General features: G+C 43.2%; 4 protein-coding genes across 4 annotated transcripts; 2 read left to right on the top strand and 2 right to left on the bottom strand.

Moving 5' to 3' along the window:
- Positions 1 to 431: 431 nt before the first annotated feature.
- Positions 432 to 10,132, bottom strand: LOC128706835 (transmembrane protein 165). The gene is made up of 5 exons (XM_053801776.1): positions 9,956 to 10,132; positions 9,495 to 9,893; positions 4,503 to 5,123; positions 1,309 to 1,624; positions 432 to 529 (listed from the first exon to the last, which is right to left on the bottom strand). Exons 1-5 carry the CDS (start codon positions 10,130 to 10,132, stop codon positions 432 to 434), a joined length of 1,611 nt encoding a protein of 536 aa, XP_053657751.1.
- Positions 10,133 to 11,535: 1,403 nt separating this feature from the next.
- LOC128708483 (cell division control protein 45 homolog) lies at positions 11,536 to 13,315 on the top strand. Its single transcript, XM_053803461.1, has 2 exons — positions 11,536 to 11,877; positions 11,948 to 13,315. Exons 1-2 carry the CDS (start codon positions 11,536 to 11,538, stop codon positions 13,313 to 13,315), a joined length of 1,710 nt encoding a protein of 569 aa, XP_053659436.1.
- Positions 13,316 to 13,866: 551 nt separating this feature from the next.
- Positions 13,867 to 15,235, bottom strand: LOC128708504 (mitochondrial tRNA-specific 2-thiouridylase 1). Its single transcript, XM_053803482.1, has 4 exons — positions 15,160 to 15,235; positions 14,934 to 15,099; positions 14,681 to 14,865; positions 13,867 to 14,615 (listed from the first exon to the last, which is right to left on the bottom strand). Exons 1-4 carry the CDS (start codon positions 15,233 to 15,235, stop codon positions 13,867 to 13,869), a joined length of 1,176 nt encoding a protein of 391 aa, XP_053659457.1.
- Positions 15,236 to 16,269: 1,034 nt separating this feature from the next.
- Positions 16,270 to 17,802, top strand: LOC128707399 (chromosome-associated kinesin KIF4-like). The gene has a single exon (XM_053802352.1). It carries the CDS (start codon positions 16,270 to 16,272, stop codon positions 17,800 to 17,802), a length of 1,533 nt encoding a protein of 510 aa, XP_053658327.1.
- Positions 17,803 to 19,394: the final 1,592 nt, after the last annotated feature.

Below are 19,394 nucleotides of genomic sequence, written 5' to 3'. Positions count from 1 at the left end.
CGTGTAGACAACATCCATTCAGGATTTCGTTTCTTTTATGTTATATGTTTGTTTTTACAATCTTACACGCGCTCGTCTATAAAGTAAGCACATTGAATCTACCCCTAATGCCTTTTTCGTTGAAGTTCAAATTAAGAAACCATCCGACAGAGACACACACAGATTCACATTATTATTTTCGGGCTGGACTTATCGGTTGCCAGTAGAGGAGATACTGTTTTTCCCATCGGTATCGGTAAATCCTCCAGTTCCTTACACAACACATTTAAACAACAAGATAGGATCAGGTTTTGATGGTGGTCTGTAGTGATAAGTATAGTATCTGTTACTGGGCTGCAATCCGTGGAACCAGTCCAAGCAGTTTGTCGATCGTATGGATTGGGATGGTGTGGCATAAAGGGTAATGCTCTTGTGTGTAAGCGTTACGCGTCTTATGGAATAGGCACCTTCACGGGTTCTTCTTCGCCCGGACCGAATAGCAGTGCGCTAAGGGCAAACAGCAGGAACACAACACCACCGATGAGGGTTACTAAAACGAAACAGAAGATAAGGATAACTCACTACTATGGTTCAAATCAATCGTTAATTTGACGAAACGTTGGATTCCGTTGGATTGTGGAAGATTATGCGATATTGCTGCTTCTCTAGGAAATAAAAAAAAAACTTCTTCGTTTGAACCTGAAGAGCCGCAGAGATCTTGAATAAAACGACACTAAAATATGTCCATTTTACTGTGCATACTTTATCATACACGTCCGGAGGTCTCTACAGCTACGAGTTCTGGACATTAGAACCTACATGGTTCCTGTACTCACTTACGCTTCTGAGACATGCACTTTGGCTAAAACCGATGTATCTCTCTTAGTCGCGTTCGAGAGATGCTGGGAAGGATTTTTGGCCCCGTATGTGCGGAAGGACAATGGAGGGGCCGCTACAATGACGAGCTCCATTAACTGTACGGCGAACTTACTGTCGTACAATGGATTAGACTCGCCAGGATCCGGTGGGCTGGTCAAGTCATGAGAATGACACCAGACAACCCAGCCCGTAAAGTCCTTAAACTTAAAGGATCGGATGGATGGTCAGCACAAACCACAAGACATAGAGGAGCACAGCAAACTCGTTGGAACAAGTGAAGCTTAACCTGCCGCAAACCGTTTTCGCAATTGGAAAAGATGACTGCAGCTTTGAAGCGAATTTCCTGCATCTGCAATCGAGCATGGCTTCGTGAAGTATTATACCGCATCACACCACAATTCTATCTAGCACACCCTTGTTGCCATCGTACTAACTGAGTAAATTGCTTACCAGTTCGGACGGAAATTCGTTGGGCGATCATGCGCCCACCGATCACAGCCAGTCCGGTGCAGATCGAGTGTCCGATAATACCGCCCGCAATCACACCGTAAACGTTTTCGCGCGCACTCAATATCACGGTGGTCAGCTGGGACCGGTCGCCCCATTCTGCCACGAACGTCATCGTAAACGCCTGCATGAAGATACGCAACAGCATCTTGAGCGCGCTGTTGTTCCGTCCACGACCCGTCCCTCGCCGGCTGGTGCTGCCGCCCGTCTCCGCATCCTGGCCCATCAGATTGCCACCGGTACTGATTTCACGTTCGTGCTGCGTTGCGTGCGTGTGTCATGTGTGGTCATGGTGTTGGTGCATAAAGAAGGAAAAAAAGGAAACCAACAAGTGGCTCGCATTAGTGAACGTTTGCTAGTGGGAAGGTAGAGATCAATAGAAAGAGAAAACACTAAAATAACAATAGGGAACGACTTCGTTTCCGGCTGCTGGTGGTGGTACCCCGATTAGTGTAAATTTGGTGCAACTTCTACTGCACGACACATTTGAATTAATCCAGTGTGTGATTGTATTTAGTATAAACTCCCGATTTAGTTTATCGAACGTGAGTGAGACCAATGTTTGAACCTCTTCTTAATTGTGATGTGTGGTTGTATTGGGAAGGTTGATGCAGGAATAAACAGGATTACAAACAGTGATCGATGATCGAACACGAACGAATTACTAAATGAAAGAACATAGAGAAGGGAAGACATGCACAGAGGAGAGGACGTTGAAATCGCAATACTACAGGGTTTTCCAATTGAAGTTGCAAACGCAGGCAGCTTTGAGATATTTGATTACTAACATTTCAGCATTATATTGTAAGGTTAGCAAAAAAAAAACTCTCAAAATAACAGGAATTGTTAGAGCAGCAAAAAATAACAACACATTACTTCTATTAGCGAGGAAACTATTTCATTTAATAAAACATACATAAACATCGACACGGTGGCTGCTTTGATTCAATAAACTGTACTCAATTAAATTTTGCTAATGGAAAGCGATGAGAGAGTTGGTGTTTGTTAATGTGTCGTGCAATATAGCGATAAACGAAGCAGAATGAATACAAAACACCTCGGATGTTATGCATATTACCGTTTTGGTTCAAATCACGGATACTTAAAGTATTTTAAATGATTTTAAATTTTAACACTTAAATGAGAATTTCCGAAAAAATATCTCGAAATATTTAAAATTTTGGTCACATTCGTGCCACTTGAAAGAAGTTCAATTTTGCACAAACAAAGCAAAACACCTCGGCGTAACATTGCTACGCCTACTACTGTTGTGGTTTTCTTCTATGAGTTTATGAGTTGCTTCGGTTGTTTGGACAAAACTAAATGTGTGTTTTTTTTGTGTAAATCAGAGTGTTAAATGACAAATTTGCATAGTTTTCTTGTTGATAATTATCCCAAGAATCAATTCCGATGTACTCCGATACATCTAGGCCAGAATAAAGTGAATTAATGATGATTTTACAATGGAGATGGTTTGAAGCAAAACTGCTAAGAGAGCCACCGGTTGTAAACTAACAGGCGGAAAATATTGATTTATCGCAAAATCAGCACCAAACAGATGCCAGTAACTTTATGACTGGAGTTTAGTATATAATGGCAATTATGGTAAATTAATAAGCGGTGTAAACGAACGGAAAGGGTATGAAAATATTTAACCAATACGTGAAGAATGTCCGATATATGAAGCTGTCTAAAATTCGATTCAGAACGGTGCAAAGAATCGAGAATCACAACACAGTTTGTTCATCTGTTCATTTTACAGATATTTCTTCGTGTAGATCATTCCTTCTGAAGAGCTTCGAGAAGCAAAACCAACAACCCACCAGTTCCTGCGGATAATGACAACACTGCTACTGATGAGCATGCCGCCGTCCTGCTGCAATTTATGCTAGATTTTCATTTAATTTAATTTTGTAAATCGTTAACCGCTGTAAGCAACACCACAGGGAAATTTAAGCATGGTGCACAAGAATGACAGGAAACTGAGAAAACGAAATTCAATAAAGTATTTTACACTCAATAAAATAGTTAAATGGAGCCATAAAGCAAATTATAATTTGCTATTATTTACATAAACAACTATGAATATGTTTTCATTTAAACTATATCTCAGTTTGAAAAACAAATTTAAGTTTGTGTAAAATGTTAAACTATCTAGAAAAATGATAATAAAATGCATCGTGAATGCGATATGCAAGCAAACAATGCGATATGATAGCAGAGTTAAAAATCATTACAACACTAGAAATCACACGTACGCGAACACTGAACAACACTGAAACAAATAAACAGCAGTCACACATAGCGAATCGTAGAAACAGCTAACGGAACTGAAAAGAACAATTTAACAAAATAAAAAAAAAACCAAAGGGAAAGATGCGACACACTCAGCAACACAAAACAACCCAGCAACGTAAAAATCACAAAACAAAGGCGAAACGAAGGTGACAATCGAAACGAATTGAACGGAGGAGAAAGAGAGAGAGAGGAGTTCAATTTATTTACACCCACAGGGAAATTGCTCATAAACTGTGAACCAATTTTGTGAAAAAGAGCATCTTTCATCGCACAAGTGCATTGACAGACGAATAAATACAAAACGGTGAGGTGAAGAACGGTGTGCTAAACAGAATAATGATAAAAAAAAACATACGATACGTCATATTACTAAACAAAAAGAAAGAAGAGAATAAAATAAAGGTTAGAAACAATAAAGGAAAAAATAAAAGTAACAACAAATTAAAACAAAACACTCACACAACAGAAAAAAAGAATGAAGAAAGCAGATAGTAACAAGACGAAAGATATCTTGCAAGGAATGGTGGCGTGTGCATTTGGGGTTTCTTAGTTCCTGTCCATTTCGGGAAAAAGTGTTTTGCTTTGGTGTAGATTGGTTGTTGTGGTATTGTTTTCCGATAAGGTATTTTTTTTGGTATCGTGTGTCTGTGTGTGCGCGCGAAAGGGACAAATAGTGCCTTTTTCGTTTGTTTGTTGCATTGTTTCCCTTTCCCGCTGGGCCAATATGAATGTGCCACCGGTGGGAAAACGAACCGTAAAATCGTTAAATGAAAAGGATAAACGCCTTTTGAAGCGTGTTTTTTTTGGAGACCGTGCACACGCGGCTCACTTTTGCTAACCATTTTGTGCTGATTTGCTGCACCGTTGGCCATTGTCGAACCAGCCACCGTCGTGGTGATGCTGGCGGGATGCGCATCTTGTACACCGGCGCCGGCGCCGGCGATCAGATGAACCGATCCGTTCGAGTGAATGCTGCCGGTCGCGGTTCGCAACCGGTGTCTCTGCGCGCCACGTTCACCGCCACCGTCCACGTCCAGCAGTAGCAGTTTGCTGCGGGAAGATTCCAGCACTGTTCCACCACCGTTGGGTGCGGAACTTTCACCTCCTCCTCCTCCTTCTCCTCCTCCATCTTGGCCACTCTCTGCGGCGATGTCGACGGAAGACGTCCCATCGTTGGGACCATGCTCCGATGAGATTCCAGATTTACTGCGAGATCCTACGGGTGTTTGCTGTTGAAGACCTTCCGCGGTCAGTTGGGTGGCGGACGCGGACAGGCGAAGCGTCGCACCGGAAGACGTTGTGTGGCTCTGCTGCTGTTCGGCCAGCGAATGGAACGAGCCATTGTTGGGACCGTGTCGACGGGGCAAGATGCCAGAATGTTTCGTCCGCTGGTCCTCCGTATCGCTCAGCGGGACGAGTTCGACCGTTTCCTTGCGGCCTCCGCTCATGGAACGGGCGAGCTGCACCGGACCGGGTTTTGAAGGGTGGGGCAACACGGGCAGGAACGCACGCAGATAGGGGCATTTACGAAAGTAAGAAAGATGTGGTCATGTTTTATAGAGCAAACATTTGAGCAACGAGATCAATGGAAGTATGGGAAATTTTTGCTAAAGTGAACTTAAGCTTGTTTCTTACAGACACACAACGTAAAGAAACACTCGTCGTTGAAACAGTTGTTTTAACGCGAGCTAAACAAAAAAGAAAAGCGATCGAAATTGAATTAAATGAAGAATTTGTGGTGAAAAACTGTGAACAACACTCATAGGCATAATAAGGGACGAGTGGAATAATGAAACAATATACAACAACAAAGCTACATCGGAGAGTTATTAATAGTAGTGCAAAACAAGGCATCGAACGACTATTTTCGATAAGAGATTTTTGAATAAACCAAGCAAATACAATCCACTTCCACATGAAAACAATCCAGAAATGGTCTCAACTTCCCGTTTGGAATTCAAAAGCCCTTAACATTTGCATACGTTTTTCAAGGATCATGAACTTTCAGCATAAACCGCAGAGTTGGTATAATGGACGACTGAACAACAAGATCGGTTTAAGGATAGAATCTTTGCTGAAAGCAGAGAGACGACGAATAAAAAATTCTAATAAAAACACTCGAAATATTTGAAGAATGAAAAAAATATTACATTTTCTATGTTTTGTTTTGGTGTTACGGAAACAAAAACGTTTCCAATTTCAGACCGCATCGAAAATTCGTCAATTGATGAATTACATACTTTTGTACCAACACTATTTACACCACAAAAAAACTAGACAATTTTTTTTGTTTCTGGTTTTTGCTATCGGAAGCTTGGTTTATATAGAACTTCTACATCATATCGTAAGAAAAACCCAGTACATGTTGCTCAAGGCTTTACATGTTGCTCGAGCCAGAAGCAAGCGGCATGCACGACGTGCATGGGAATTTCGTCAGAAATTCGAGAATTGCCGTCTTGAAGTGGTCCAAATCGATGTGTTTGTACCGTTGAGCAACGATATCATAGAAAAAGATCATAGATGTTGTCCAAGAAGTCGCTTCAAAACGTCCAGAAACCAGGAATGGGTCAACTTCCCGTAAATTATGAAGCACCGTTCTGCTGGCACACGTAGTGCTTATCTCCTTAGGAATGTCAAAGTCTGGAGGCTTCAATTTGTACCAAAAACTAAGACTTAAAGTATTTCTCAGGTAGTCCTGTGTACGGGGGTTTGGTCCACCAGGGATTTTGAAGCGGTCCTGTCGTGTGGAGACCGGTGCCGCTGGAGACAAATCCACCACTGAATCGCCCCAAGTTTTAAAGTACACCGCATTGAAATTCGTGGTGTTATTCAAAAAATACGCAAAGAATATAAGAAAAATAGAGGGGCGTCCGCATTTGGCGACTGCTCCCCAAGTCATCATGGAAAATGCATATTCGAGCCTATTGATCACAGTGTAGCTTTTAACTTCTTACAGTCCACAAACGGACATAGTGGGTCATTTAAAATAAGGTAAACCATGATTCGAATTCTGGATAAAACGTTGTTAGATTTACGCGATAATAATTATTTCTACAATCGGTTCCAATGTACTCCGATGCACCTGGAGGGAATAGTCAGATTGATGGGATTTAACGAAGCATTTACACTGCAGTTGGTTTTAAACACAAACATTAAGAAAGCCACCGATGATGAAATGGACGGTAGAGATAGATTTAAAATAGGTATTCCAGTCCTTAATCCAGGATCCTCTGGATTCGAACCCCAAACAATCCTGTTGGATCCGGATCTGTCATGACGAGAATCCGGGATCGATATCCAAAACAAGACTCCGGATTCGGAAGATTTGTCATGATGGGAATCCGAGGGGATTTGTGATGATAAGAATGTGTTACGGGAAACCATATTGTTTATTATAAAAACAGGAATTATTTCGTATAAACTCGAGTGCATCAAGATGATGTTATTTTAATATATTTCTTCTTCTGCTTTTGATGATGTATAGAGACGTTACGTCTTTTAACTGCATACGTCTGCAGTGCTTTAAATATCTAAAATAACAAAATATGTTCACATATTCTGGGATGTACATAAATATATTCTGGGTAATCAAAAAGAAGAAGACACTCCATTTTGTCCAAAGAGGGATTATGATCAGATTCGAAGGATCGAGTGTTAGTTATTGGATCCGCGAATTAAAAAAAAATATGTAAAATCCGCGAGAACCGAGTAACTTGGGTATATTGACTGTAGTTCCAACATCGTAAAGATGCAACAGCACCACACATCTAAAAGCATGTTCTGCAAATGACTGATCATCAGCCGTCACAACTAACGTTAGGCCATGCATTCATGCTTTATTTATCGCTTTCTGAACGAACATGTTTGCATGCGGCTAATATTTATCATCTGATAGTCAGTGACTCATGTAAGGAGATAGTGAGAGTAATCAGGGCGCCACAGGGCGCGGAAGCTGCACAATTAGTTGGCTCACAACACTTTAGCAACACAGGAAATGATTCCATTGAGGTTTGCATTTAACGTGTTCAAGGGCGTACCAGCTTTTAGCGGCGTCAGTTCGAACGGGCCGTCCACACAAAGCGTTGAGGATAATTAACACAACAAACCGCTAGCCACTACTATTACGATTGCAATTTGCCAAAGCACCTTATAGCTGCTCATGTTGAGTAAAATAAACAAAAAACTTAAGTATAAATAATACGTTTGCAATATGTTAAATGTTTGCAATAAAAAAACTTTTGAATAATGTTAGTATAAATACGTAGCATGAAAGGTAAAGCATAATAAATGCATACTAACGAGCATTCTACAACAACGAACAAACTGCCCACCGATAGAAGATAGCTAGCATTATAACAGTCCTAGAAAATGCAGCAAAGAAATGAAAAAAAGTAATTAAGACTATGTCAGATTCCCATTGCAGACGCGTGCCATAAACCCGGGACCATAAAATTAAATACTGATTCATAAAAGACACATGAGTCCGGTTTGGGTTGAAGTGCTCATGAAATGTTTCTGGCCCGGTTTGTTATCAATCGAATGTATCTTCAAAGGCAACCGTGAAAGAAGACTACGTGAGCGATAAAGTTGCTGTAAGAGCAAAACAATACGATAGTAGCAAACAAATCAGTCATACGCGGTGGTGTCGTGCTTTATCGCACGGTTAAGCTCCTCCATCGACAGTTAATTTTCACGCAATAACACAATGCAGTAGAGATCGATGAATGTGATCGATAATCGTTTCCATAGCAACACGAACTAATGGAATGGTTTGTCTGGATAACTTGCGCAACATGTTTCCATAGTAAAGATATCATTACACATACGTTAACTACTACATTAGGGCGCCGCGCGCGTTTATGATAATGATAAAAATAATTCATTACATCGGCAATTAAATGGGAATTACTACTGATTATTCTCGAAATAATAATGCAACACCTGCTTGGACGGTGCTGTTTACTCGGAAAATAAGCTCCTTTAATAGCACTGGGTGGATTTTGTTTGTTTGGTAAGCTTTTATCTTGACCAATTCTGACACCGTACTACGCTACATATGTTTAACGAAAATGATTTACAACAAGCAAGATTAAAGTGTGTACAGCGATGATAGTTGACCATGCTCCGGTCCGGCATCTAAAAGCGCTGATGTACCAAAATTATCACCTTGCGCGTGACATGAGGTTAATTAATTCGATGAACTGGAACGTATTTTCAAAACTAACAATCCTACAACAGGCGGAACCATGCATGTACAGTGGGAGCAAGAGCAGTCTTGTGTGGACGTACGTTTCGCTAGAGAACGGTAGGTCAGGGCCGCGAAAGATTGGATTAAAGCACAGCAGCAACTGAAGAAGAATTAAAAACGTGTACTTAAACCATCAAACAACGGGCCAGACAGAAACACGCTGATAAGGAAGATGATGGCAATGTCGTACGCTCACCGGGGGGTTAATGACACTCTCTTCCTTGGAGCAAATCTGCGTGGGGATTGTTTAATTTAAAAAAAAGGAAAAAAGGCGAACGTCTATAAACGATGCATAGGATAAATGCGTATTAAAAAACTCAACTCAAGCACTAAAAAATATAGTTCATTAGGGTGGACAGTATATAAACATAACAAGTACGAAACGAAGGACATGTAGCAAAGACCGATGTTTATGAGACAAATAACATCACTTTTAACCCTACGTGAGAAGTGTGCTGCCTACTTTAGACGCATGTGAAATTATGCCACCGAAATCAAGACGAAACAACAAAACACAAAATCCCGATGAATCCCGAAGGACGGAGGAATAAGCGGGTTTTGGGATGGAGCGCGATGGACATACCTCATCTTCCCGTTTTCTCAGATCTGATTGCACCTCTTCGAGCTCTTCGGCCGCTTCGGTCGCTGACATGTGGTATCCATCGTACAGCATCTTAAACCCGAACAGGGCAAACAGCGCGGTCGAGATGTAGAAGGTATAGACGCGCGGTATGATCGTGGCCAATATGCCGAACACCACCGATAGCACGGTCATCAGGGCAAGTGCGGTGATCGCACCGGCAAACACGGTTAAGCGCGGATGCCGCATGGCCATGATGGCCGCGATGAAGAACGTTTTATCGCCAAGCTCGGACACGATAATCACCATGAACGAGGCAGCAAAAGCGTGCACAAACCCAATGTCGGACGAAAGCAGTCCCTTGCCTGCGGTCGGTGCACTGCTGCTTCCATCCGGAGATAGCTAAAATGAGAAACGCAAAGAATTAATACGTCAATCGTAACGCGACAACAAGGGAAACCCACCTCATCCACCTCGGTCACGACGGAAATGTCTTCCTGCGGCATCTTATCCGCCCCTATGCCGGCCGTATCCAGCATGCATAGCAGTATCAGATAGAAAACACACACGTACATGCAATGTACGAGTCGCTGGGCTATATTCCTTATAACAAATTTGTTCATTACACTTTTCCCCGACATTTTCAGCTAACGCGACGATGGTGGTGGCGTGTAATAACGAGGGCGCCTTTCGCTGCTCAGAAGCTGCCAGCTAATCAATACGACGTAAGCGATAGTTGTAAGAAAATCAATTTTCTTCCACGGTGTCACGAAACCGCGTTGCGTTGTAGACGAATGATGCTTGTTGATTCTTTCCCTTCCGTACACGATTGCGTAGAATACAAACTGTGGAGGATAGACGGTCACATACACACAACCACTCTCACTGAAATATTTGCACGGCACGGCACGTTAACGACACTCGTGTGTGACGTCGATGTGAATTCGATTCCTGCTACCTGGCAGACTGAAATACGGAGAACAACCGTATCAGAAAGACACCGTTCCGAAACACGTAGTTTTACCACCCGGAGATAAAAATACACGCTGATACGCGCCGACCCGTTTATCGTTCTCCAATTGCCACTTCGAACACTCGCGAGACGAGCACGTTGGAAGTTAAACAGAGATACTGCACCTGGTGCGAGGAACGTAGCCGCGATGGCAACCGTAGTGACCACAATAAAAAAAAACGCATACAAGGTGCAGTCCGCGGAAACGATGGGGAAATGAGTGGTCAGATATGTTTTTGTTCTTTTTCTATTGACGTCTGGTGCTGTCAAACTTCGCTAAACTTCGGACCATCACGGAGGTTTTCTGTAAGGACCGTTGGATTTGGCAGTTTACAAAAAATTTTGCTGTGAATTTGATATGTCGTAAAAGAAATAAAATTAATTTTAATTTGTTGCAACACAAGATCTTTATAAGCTAACTAATAAACAAATTTTGCAAACATTCGAGGAGTCGCTAATTTAAGTTTGACAGTTAGTTCGTAACAGTTCCCAGGCAACTTTTGTCATTGAAAAGGGCGATTACTCCGTTAACAAGGCCAAAACAAGCTCGTTGTGAATAACAAACAGAATGTTTTCCGCACTTTCTATAAAACATACTATAAAACACAAGTTAACTTCCTGAACAGTCCAAATTGATTGATTAAATAATCTTCACAAAAGTTTGCCGTCAAAAAGTGTGTTGTCGTCTTTGACAGGTATGCCCAGTGGGTTATGGAAGTTATGCTTTCGGCGCGTAAATTTATGTTATGGTACGAGAGCATCACAACAGAAAGCGGCCGCACCATCCATCAAACAGTTGTACCAGACTGCATTACTAGCAAAAATGTGCTGCTCCTTTTAAAATATAATAACCGTTTGTGTGATACTAATGTGTGTTTGCCTAGTAAAAACAAAATTCAGACGAACCATTAAAGCCAAATATCGTCCTCTAACGACTTCTGTTTCGGATGTGAGATCGGTGTCTTCTCCATTTCCGGTCTCGGTGCGTTACATTGTTTGCTGACCAAACACTAGATCGGATCGCCGGAAGCAATGTTTATCGCCGACCTAAGGAAAGATTTCTACCAGCAGCTGATCGGCAAGCGGATTCTGGTGCTGGTGAACTACGATCTCGACGCTATCTGTGCGAGCAAGATTTTGCAGGCACTGTTCCGCTGTGACAATGTGATCTATTCGATCGTACCGATCATGGGGCTTACGGGGATGAGGCGAGCCTACAACGAGCATAAGGGCGACGTACGGTACGTGCTGCTGGTGAATTGTGGTGGATGCATCGATATCGTGGACGTGCTGCAGCCGGAACAGGACGTCGTGTTTTTTATCTGCGATGCGCACCGACCGTATGATGTGTGCAATGTGTATAGCGATGGTCAGGTGGGTATATGGGTGGGTTGGTTACGTACAACACCCAACACTGAACACATCCTTTTTTTTTGGCTCGTAGGTTCGTATTCTGGGTGAGATGAACAGCAGCGAAAACATACCCGCCTTCGATGATATCTTTCAAGATTCGGACAATGAAAGTAACGATGAGGATGATGCCGGTTACGATGACGACAATGCTGGCAGTGATAGTGATGAAGGAACAACAGCCGACAGCAAAGGAAACAATCGTATCCAACGCATCGAGCAACGGTTGCTACGTCGCCGGGCGCGTAAAGCATGGCAAGAGCGACGGATAACGTTGATGTTCGAATACTCCCAGTACGCGTACTACGGTTCAAGCTCAGCGCTCAGCATATTTGAGTTGGCGTGGCGCATGTCGAAGGATTCACTCGATCTACTCTGGTGGGCGATCGTCGGCGTGACGGAGCAAAAGTTGCTCGGCAAGGTCGAAAGCTCCTCGTACACGCTGCTGATCGAAAGGCTTCAATCGCACGTATCACGCCTAACGAACAAAGAGAGCGATCAAGCCATCCAGACATCGGTTAAGATCGTGTTCGAGAGTGATCTTCAGCTGGCCCTGTTTCGGCACTGGAGTGTGCTGGATTCGCTGCGCTACTCGTACTATCCCGCCTGCCGGCTAAAACTGTGGACGCACAAGGGTGACAAGCAGATGAACGAGCTGCTGGTGGACATGGGACTGCCACTGGTACAGGCCAAGCAAACGTTCAACGCGATGGATCTGGTGCTGCGCAAAGAGTTTTACGAGAAGATAGAAAAGTTCGCCCCGAAGTACAACATGCCGGACGTGACGTACGCTTCGTTCGTGCTGCAGTATGGCTACCGTAACCGATACTCTGCAGCGGATTACGTTTACTCGATGCTGGCCATACTGGAATCGGTACGGCAGGATCGGTTACCAGAAGCTTGCTTCCTACAGTCAATGGATGCACTGTCACGAGCGAAAAAATCCATTCTCGACGAGGGTATCGAAATGTGCAAAACACTTCTCACGACCATTTTCAAGCAGGTGCAAACGTGCCTGGAAATGCATCAGATACGCTCGGCCGGTCCATTCCTGTATCTGGTGCTGCAGGAGGAAGTGTCATTCTTTAGCTGCCCGTACGGGTTGATGTTGCTGGCAAGGTTTTTGCTACGCGCACACGTTGCCGTATCGCGCAACCGACGGGCCCAGGAATTGCCCCTGATTGCCGTCGCACCAATCGATCTGCAGAGTGGTATCTCGTTGCTGGCCGGTGTGCCACCCGCCTGTGAAGACAGTCGACACTTTTTCGCGAAAGCGTTCGAAGAGGCAGGCAACCGTAGTGGAGCGATAATCTCGCAAGACTTTTTCGAAACGGCCGTCATACAGATCAAGCAATCCGACTGTACGAAATTTCTCGATGCGCTCACCGTTATGCTGAGCTGATCAGGTGAGGCAGGGCAGCTTACTTTAGAAAATTTTAGCCTTAAACTGTCACACATCCAACAGAACACTTTGTCCCATCGATCGGTTTTGTTGATACTTGTAGTTATAGCAATTAGATTGTGCTGTTGTTTGTTTTTGTTTAAGATCAATATCAATTTATATTAAATGTTTAGCGGTTAAGATAGCTTTCTGGGATTTCTTGTGTCATTTCAATTCATTGCGCGACAAATAGAGTTGCTTCGTAACAGGACATACATTTTAAAGTACTTCGACATAGACTTTCCTACCCTACCCTTTCCTGACGACAGAAAAAAGTTGAAATGAGTTGTGCACAACAATCCGTTAATGAAACCTTCGATAAATTATTGCCTGGCCAGGGGGAGATTAAACGAATCGTTAGCTTAAGGTACGTCACTTATCATTAGGGAAATATATCATTTACCTGTAACAACACACCTGCGTAAACTTGTCGGAAGCAACAATCGTAATTGTTCTCAAGGAAACTGAGCGAAAGAAAGCAACTTTTGAAAATTATTGAGCTCATTAATATTTTACCCATTCGCCTTCTTGGGTATCAGCCATTCTTTGCTGTACGCTACCGACGGTCCTGGTTGCACTATTCGGGCACTGCCAAAACATTCCTCATTGCGATAAAACACTGCGTACTGACCGGGTGTGATCGCACGGAGAGGTTTATCAAGCTTAATAAATAATTCTTGCCGTCCATCACACTGCGTGCTAGTCGTTTCGATTATGCTACACCCGATCAATGGTTTCGTGTGTTGGAAGCGAAATTCACACCGTACCACCTCTCCCTGATCCAACCCGGCTGGAGTATTTATCCAAACGGGTTGTTCCGCGTACACCATATCCGTATAGAGCAACGGGTGATCGTGCCCGGAAGCGACCTCAATCACGTTCGTTTCACGATGCTTCCGGAGCACGTAGTACGGCTGAAGACAGCCGCCAATTTTACACTTTTGCCCTACCGTCCAGTGATGTAAACCGGCATGACGACCCACTTCTTTCCCACTGTCAACGTCTACAAATGGGCCGGGTTTCGTTTCGATGTACTCGGCGATAAATTGCTGAAAGGAACGTTTGCCCACGAAACAGATGCCCATGCTTTCCTTCTTGCGTGCAAACGACTCCAACCCAATCTCGTTCGCCATCTGTTTGACCTGCGGTTTGATACACGATCCGATTGGAAACATTGTGCGTCGGAGCGCAGAGGCGGTTATTTGCGACAGGAAGAACGTTTGATCCTTTATCGGATCCGGTGCCATTAGGAGTCGAACTTCTGCGAATGAAAGGATGGTTACATGCTTAACACCAGGGACATAATGGATTGTCTCGGAGTCATACTTTCGTTCTTATCGTATTGCTCCAGAAATGGTCCAAAGTTGGTCCGTGCATAGTGGCCGGTGGCGATCGCGTCAGCACCAAGCCGTTCGCGTGCATGATGAAAGAATCGATTGAACTTTATGTGTCTGTTGCACAGTATGTCCGGATTGGGTGTAATTCCTGCTTCGTAGTCTTTTAAGAAGTTCCTAAAATAAAAAAGAAGAAGGGTAAACCGTTTGTATTCCACCTAATTTTGCAAGTTAAAGGTATTTACCCAAACACCTCCAACCAGTATTCTTTTACGAAATTGATCTCCTCCAGGTGGATGTCCAGCATCCGGCACAATCGATGAGCATCTTCCAGATCCTGCTCACCGGAACAGTAACCTGACTCATCGATCAAGTCCCAATTTTTCATAAATGCACCACATACCTCAAATCCTGTATCGTAACGGGTACAACGAAATTCAAACGGGTTTTATAACTGGTGTTTCCACTTACCTCGCTTCTTTAGCAGATAGGCCGATACGGCACTATCAACACCGCCGGAAATACCGACCACAACTCTACGAAACATTCGATCGCAGTACAAATATCAAGTTACGTTCATTATCAATTTAACTTGGAAGAGAAGCGAAAAATTTTGTCCGTGGAGAAAAATCATAACAACCCGGCTCTGTCAACATACAATCTGTCAAAATACCGCTATTGTAAACAAATAGCCCTCGTGACAAGCTTATTAAAAGCATCGAGGAGCTTTAATTTTCCAACCCAAATCGAAATGAAATTTACACGGTTTGAAGTAGAAAAAAAATACTTTAACAGTGTTTCGAGCTATTATTAGCGGTCAGCAATCGTAGTTTGGTCTAATTTGTACAATATAATAAAATTTAAGTAAGGAAAATGTTCCTATTGAAAATAACATTTCAGCGTGATATTCTCACACCATATCCGGTTTTGTTGACGAATTTATCAGAATTACACTAAATTTAATTGAAATGTTTCATAAATAGTCGAAAGCATTTGACCGCTTTGCACACACAGTTGAGCTAGTTGAAAAGTGATGCCCGTGTATTCCGGAAGAGGGCGCGCTGTTCAACAAAAAGAATAAAAAAAAAAACAGTTGTCTACTACTATCTCAAAAACTGTCTATCTCTAGAAAACAGAGTATCAGTTGACGACGACGTTCTTGAGGTAATAGAGGAGTTCTACGCTGATACGATCGTAACTGCGGACATCAACTTACGCAACGAAATCTGGAGGCGCATTGTTATTGGGAATCTTCGAATCCACAAGTCCAACTTGAGTAGAAGGATTATGCGGCTTTTGCATGCACATCACCTGCTCATCAAACCATCATTGATGTGAACTTGTACGATGTTCGAATACAGCAGGCCGAGCATAGTTTACCATCTCTGCTATTTGATGCTTCTAGTTTAAAAATCTATCGTTCTCCAAACCAATTCAGTGAATATTGAAATTAATTGTAGTTGCATGTCGCGACATCCGTGTGTATTGTTAGGCTTTCTTATAAACATTTTTTTTTTATTTTCAATATATTAGTAACTAACTAAAAAAAAACGAAGGATCACAGTTTCACGTTTTGTCGGAATGCATTCGGGTTCCGTGCCTGATACCGTGCAGGTTGCAGTGCGAATCAGGCCACTGTCTACACAGGAGCTAGCTGATGGACACCATAACGTGATCGTACAACCAAACCCGGCAGAGCCACGGCTGATTGCACGAGGTGCCGAAGAGTTTAGCTTTACTGAGGTGTACGGTCCGACCGTACCACAGGCCGAAGTGTATGATCGATCGGTACGGGGTGTAGTGCTGAAATTGCTCCAAGGATTTAACGTGTCCATCCTGGCGTACGGACAAACAGGGTCGGGCAAAACTTACACCATCGGAACATCGTTCGATGGACGGTTAACGAATCAGAGCGGAATATTGCCCCGCGCGTTGCTGGATATCTTCGATGCGGTGAATGTACCTCCGGGTGGTGACGGTTCCAGCGCAAGCTATCGTGTGTTTTGTTCCTTCATGGAGCTGTACCAAGAGCACGTTTATGACCTGCTATCCCATCGGAACCGATACGAACGGTTGCTGGGCATTAGGGAAGATACCGAAGGTGTCATCGTACCGGGACTAACGGAGCTGGCCGTCACGAGTGCGGAGGAAACGTTCCGATGGCTAATGCACGGAGCCAACAGCCGAGCGACCGCTCCCACTCGGATGAACAAGGAGTCCAATCGAAGTCACACGATCTTTACGGTTATTATCCGTTCGCGGCGAAAAGCAAACACCGCGAACGCTGAGCACGTGCGTATCTCAAAGCTACATTTTGTCGATCTGGCCGGATCGGAACGGGCGAAGAAATCACGTGCCAGCGGTGACCGGTTGCGGGAAAGTATCCAAATCAACAAAGGTTTGCTGGCGCTCGGGAACGTCATATCCGCGTTGGCATCGTCCAGTGGAACGTCTCCGACAAAGTCGGCCCGTACCACGTTCGTATCGTACCGTGACTCGAAGCTGACCCGCCTGCTGCAAAACTCGCTCGGCGGAAATTCGATCACACTTATGCTGGCCTGTGTGTCGCCGGCGGATTACAATATCGAGGAAACGATCAGCACTTTACGGTACGCCGATAGAGCATTGTCCATACGGAACAAACCGGTCCGAACACCTCCAGCACCGATGAGCCAGTCGGGCAGCATGGCCGAGGTAGAACGGTTGTCGAAAACGGTCTCCGAGCTGCGGACGGAAAACGATCAACTGAGGCGTCGCATTGCCGCGGAACTGAAGCCAGCGATCGAGGCGGGTTTGGCTGGTGGGAAAAATGGCACCAGTCGACATCTAGCCGTCCAGAACCGGTTACTGCATGGGCAGCTACAATCATCGATCGAAGAGTCGACCCGCAACGAACTCCGAGCGTCGATCGCAGAGAATGCGCTCGGTAGGCTGGAACCGTTGGTGTTGCAGGAGTTGTGCACGGAATATGACGCACTTACCGGTACGGCCACGTCACCACTGTCCGCCGATGAGCTGCGAAGCAAATGTGAAGAAATACTTTTGCGATACCGCACCGAGTACGAAGCGCTCCGGCAGCGACCAACCGCACAACATAGAACCACCTTAGACTAACGCAGCTCCGTTGAGGACTAACGTTATAAAACGATCCCTAAAGTTTGAACCGGTACACTCTCACCTATTCCTTTTGCGAAATGATTTCGATGCTACTTTTCCACTGTAGACACTTTATTACGGCTTTATTCATTTGTTTGCTTCATTGTTTGCCCCCCATCTCTCTCTCTCTCTCATACACTGGTTGGTTTCATTTGCACTACAAATTAATTGAAAATACGTACAGTTCACTCACTCATTGCGCTTATTTAAATAAAATCGTTTGCAGTATTATTCTACCATTTCGCAAGCATCTTGTAAAACATATATCATAATTAAGTACAAATGAAATGAAATGCGTTTGACCACTGCAAACATTAACCACTACTAGGGTTGCGTTACTGTTTCTCCAGCAATTTACAGCAGCGTATGCACTAATTCAAATGGCCTCTGTTTGGCCGTACACACTCAACGCTAATTGTCGCTCGTGTGGCGCACGAGTATACTGTCTTCTTTGCCTTTTTTGTTTGTTACGTTTCACTGACTAGACGTGTTAACTTACGATTTGTGGAGTTGAGTTTTGTTTGTTCTTTTGAACGATTTATCCACTAGTTTTGCTTCCCTCCCCATATTTGTTGCCTTCAATTTTTTCCTTTTACGTTCAGTTGTCCAACTTCCTAACTTTAACCAAAAATTTGTTGACGATTAAAAAGCAGTATGTTCCGGAAATCTATTAAAGAAACTAAATATTGACCTAAATAGTGCCGCTAGCATCCAACTTAACCGCTATAGCAATATCGTACTTGTTTGTTGTTTGCCACCATTTTGCAATAAGAATGTAATACTCAGTTTTGTTTGTCATTTGGTGGAAATGGGGGTTAACGCTTTATAAAATTTAACTTAACATACGTAGACCTTAAAGTTGTTTAGTAGTAAAAACCCCTACACCAGTTGAACACACTTCACACTCAAAATCGCTTTTTAAAAAAAAATCATTCATTGCTGGGTGTGCTTTCAACTCAAATGTATGGTGATACATCATCAGAAACTGATGCAATTTTCTTCGGTGTTTCATAATAACACAATTAGCAAAAGCACGCTTGTAAAGACACGAATATGTCCTAATATGTGAAACATAGTTTTAAAGCTAGTTATCAGCAGAACGATTCGCAAGCGATAGTGCAAATAAAGGCGGAAACTGTCATTTACAGACAGGCGCAACATTAAGGCAAAGAAAAGCTTTCCCAGAGCTTTTTCAATTACAGTCAATTATTTACGCATATTTTACGTATCGTATGCAAATAAAATAATATCTTCCAAATGTTTCATGTTCCGATAGTCTTTTTGTAACAATCCTTTTTACTTTGTGGTGTGTTATTCCCTCTAGTTATGTGTGTTCCATGCGCCACTTTTGATGTTTACCACAAAGGATTATCTCAATTTTTTACCGTAAATTGAAATTTCATGTAAGTAATTTAGCAGACCAAAGAATTATTCGAATTGATTTGGCTGTAAATTAGACTCTTTACCCGGAAGTTTTTATCCAGCTGAAATCAAATGTGGCGCTAAAACGTACACTACAGACATCAAAAACGTGTTTTTTTGTTTCTTGG

Source organism: Anopheles marshallii, chromosome 2 (assembly GCF_943734725.1).
Source record: "Anopheles marshallii chromosome 2, idAnoMarsDA_429_01, whole genome shotgun sequence".
Taxonomy (NCBI): domain Eukaryota; kingdom Metazoa; phylum Arthropoda; class Insecta; order Diptera; family Culicidae; genus Anopheles; species Anopheles marshallii.
This window is presented reverse-complemented; position numbering and strand designations above follow the sequence as displayed.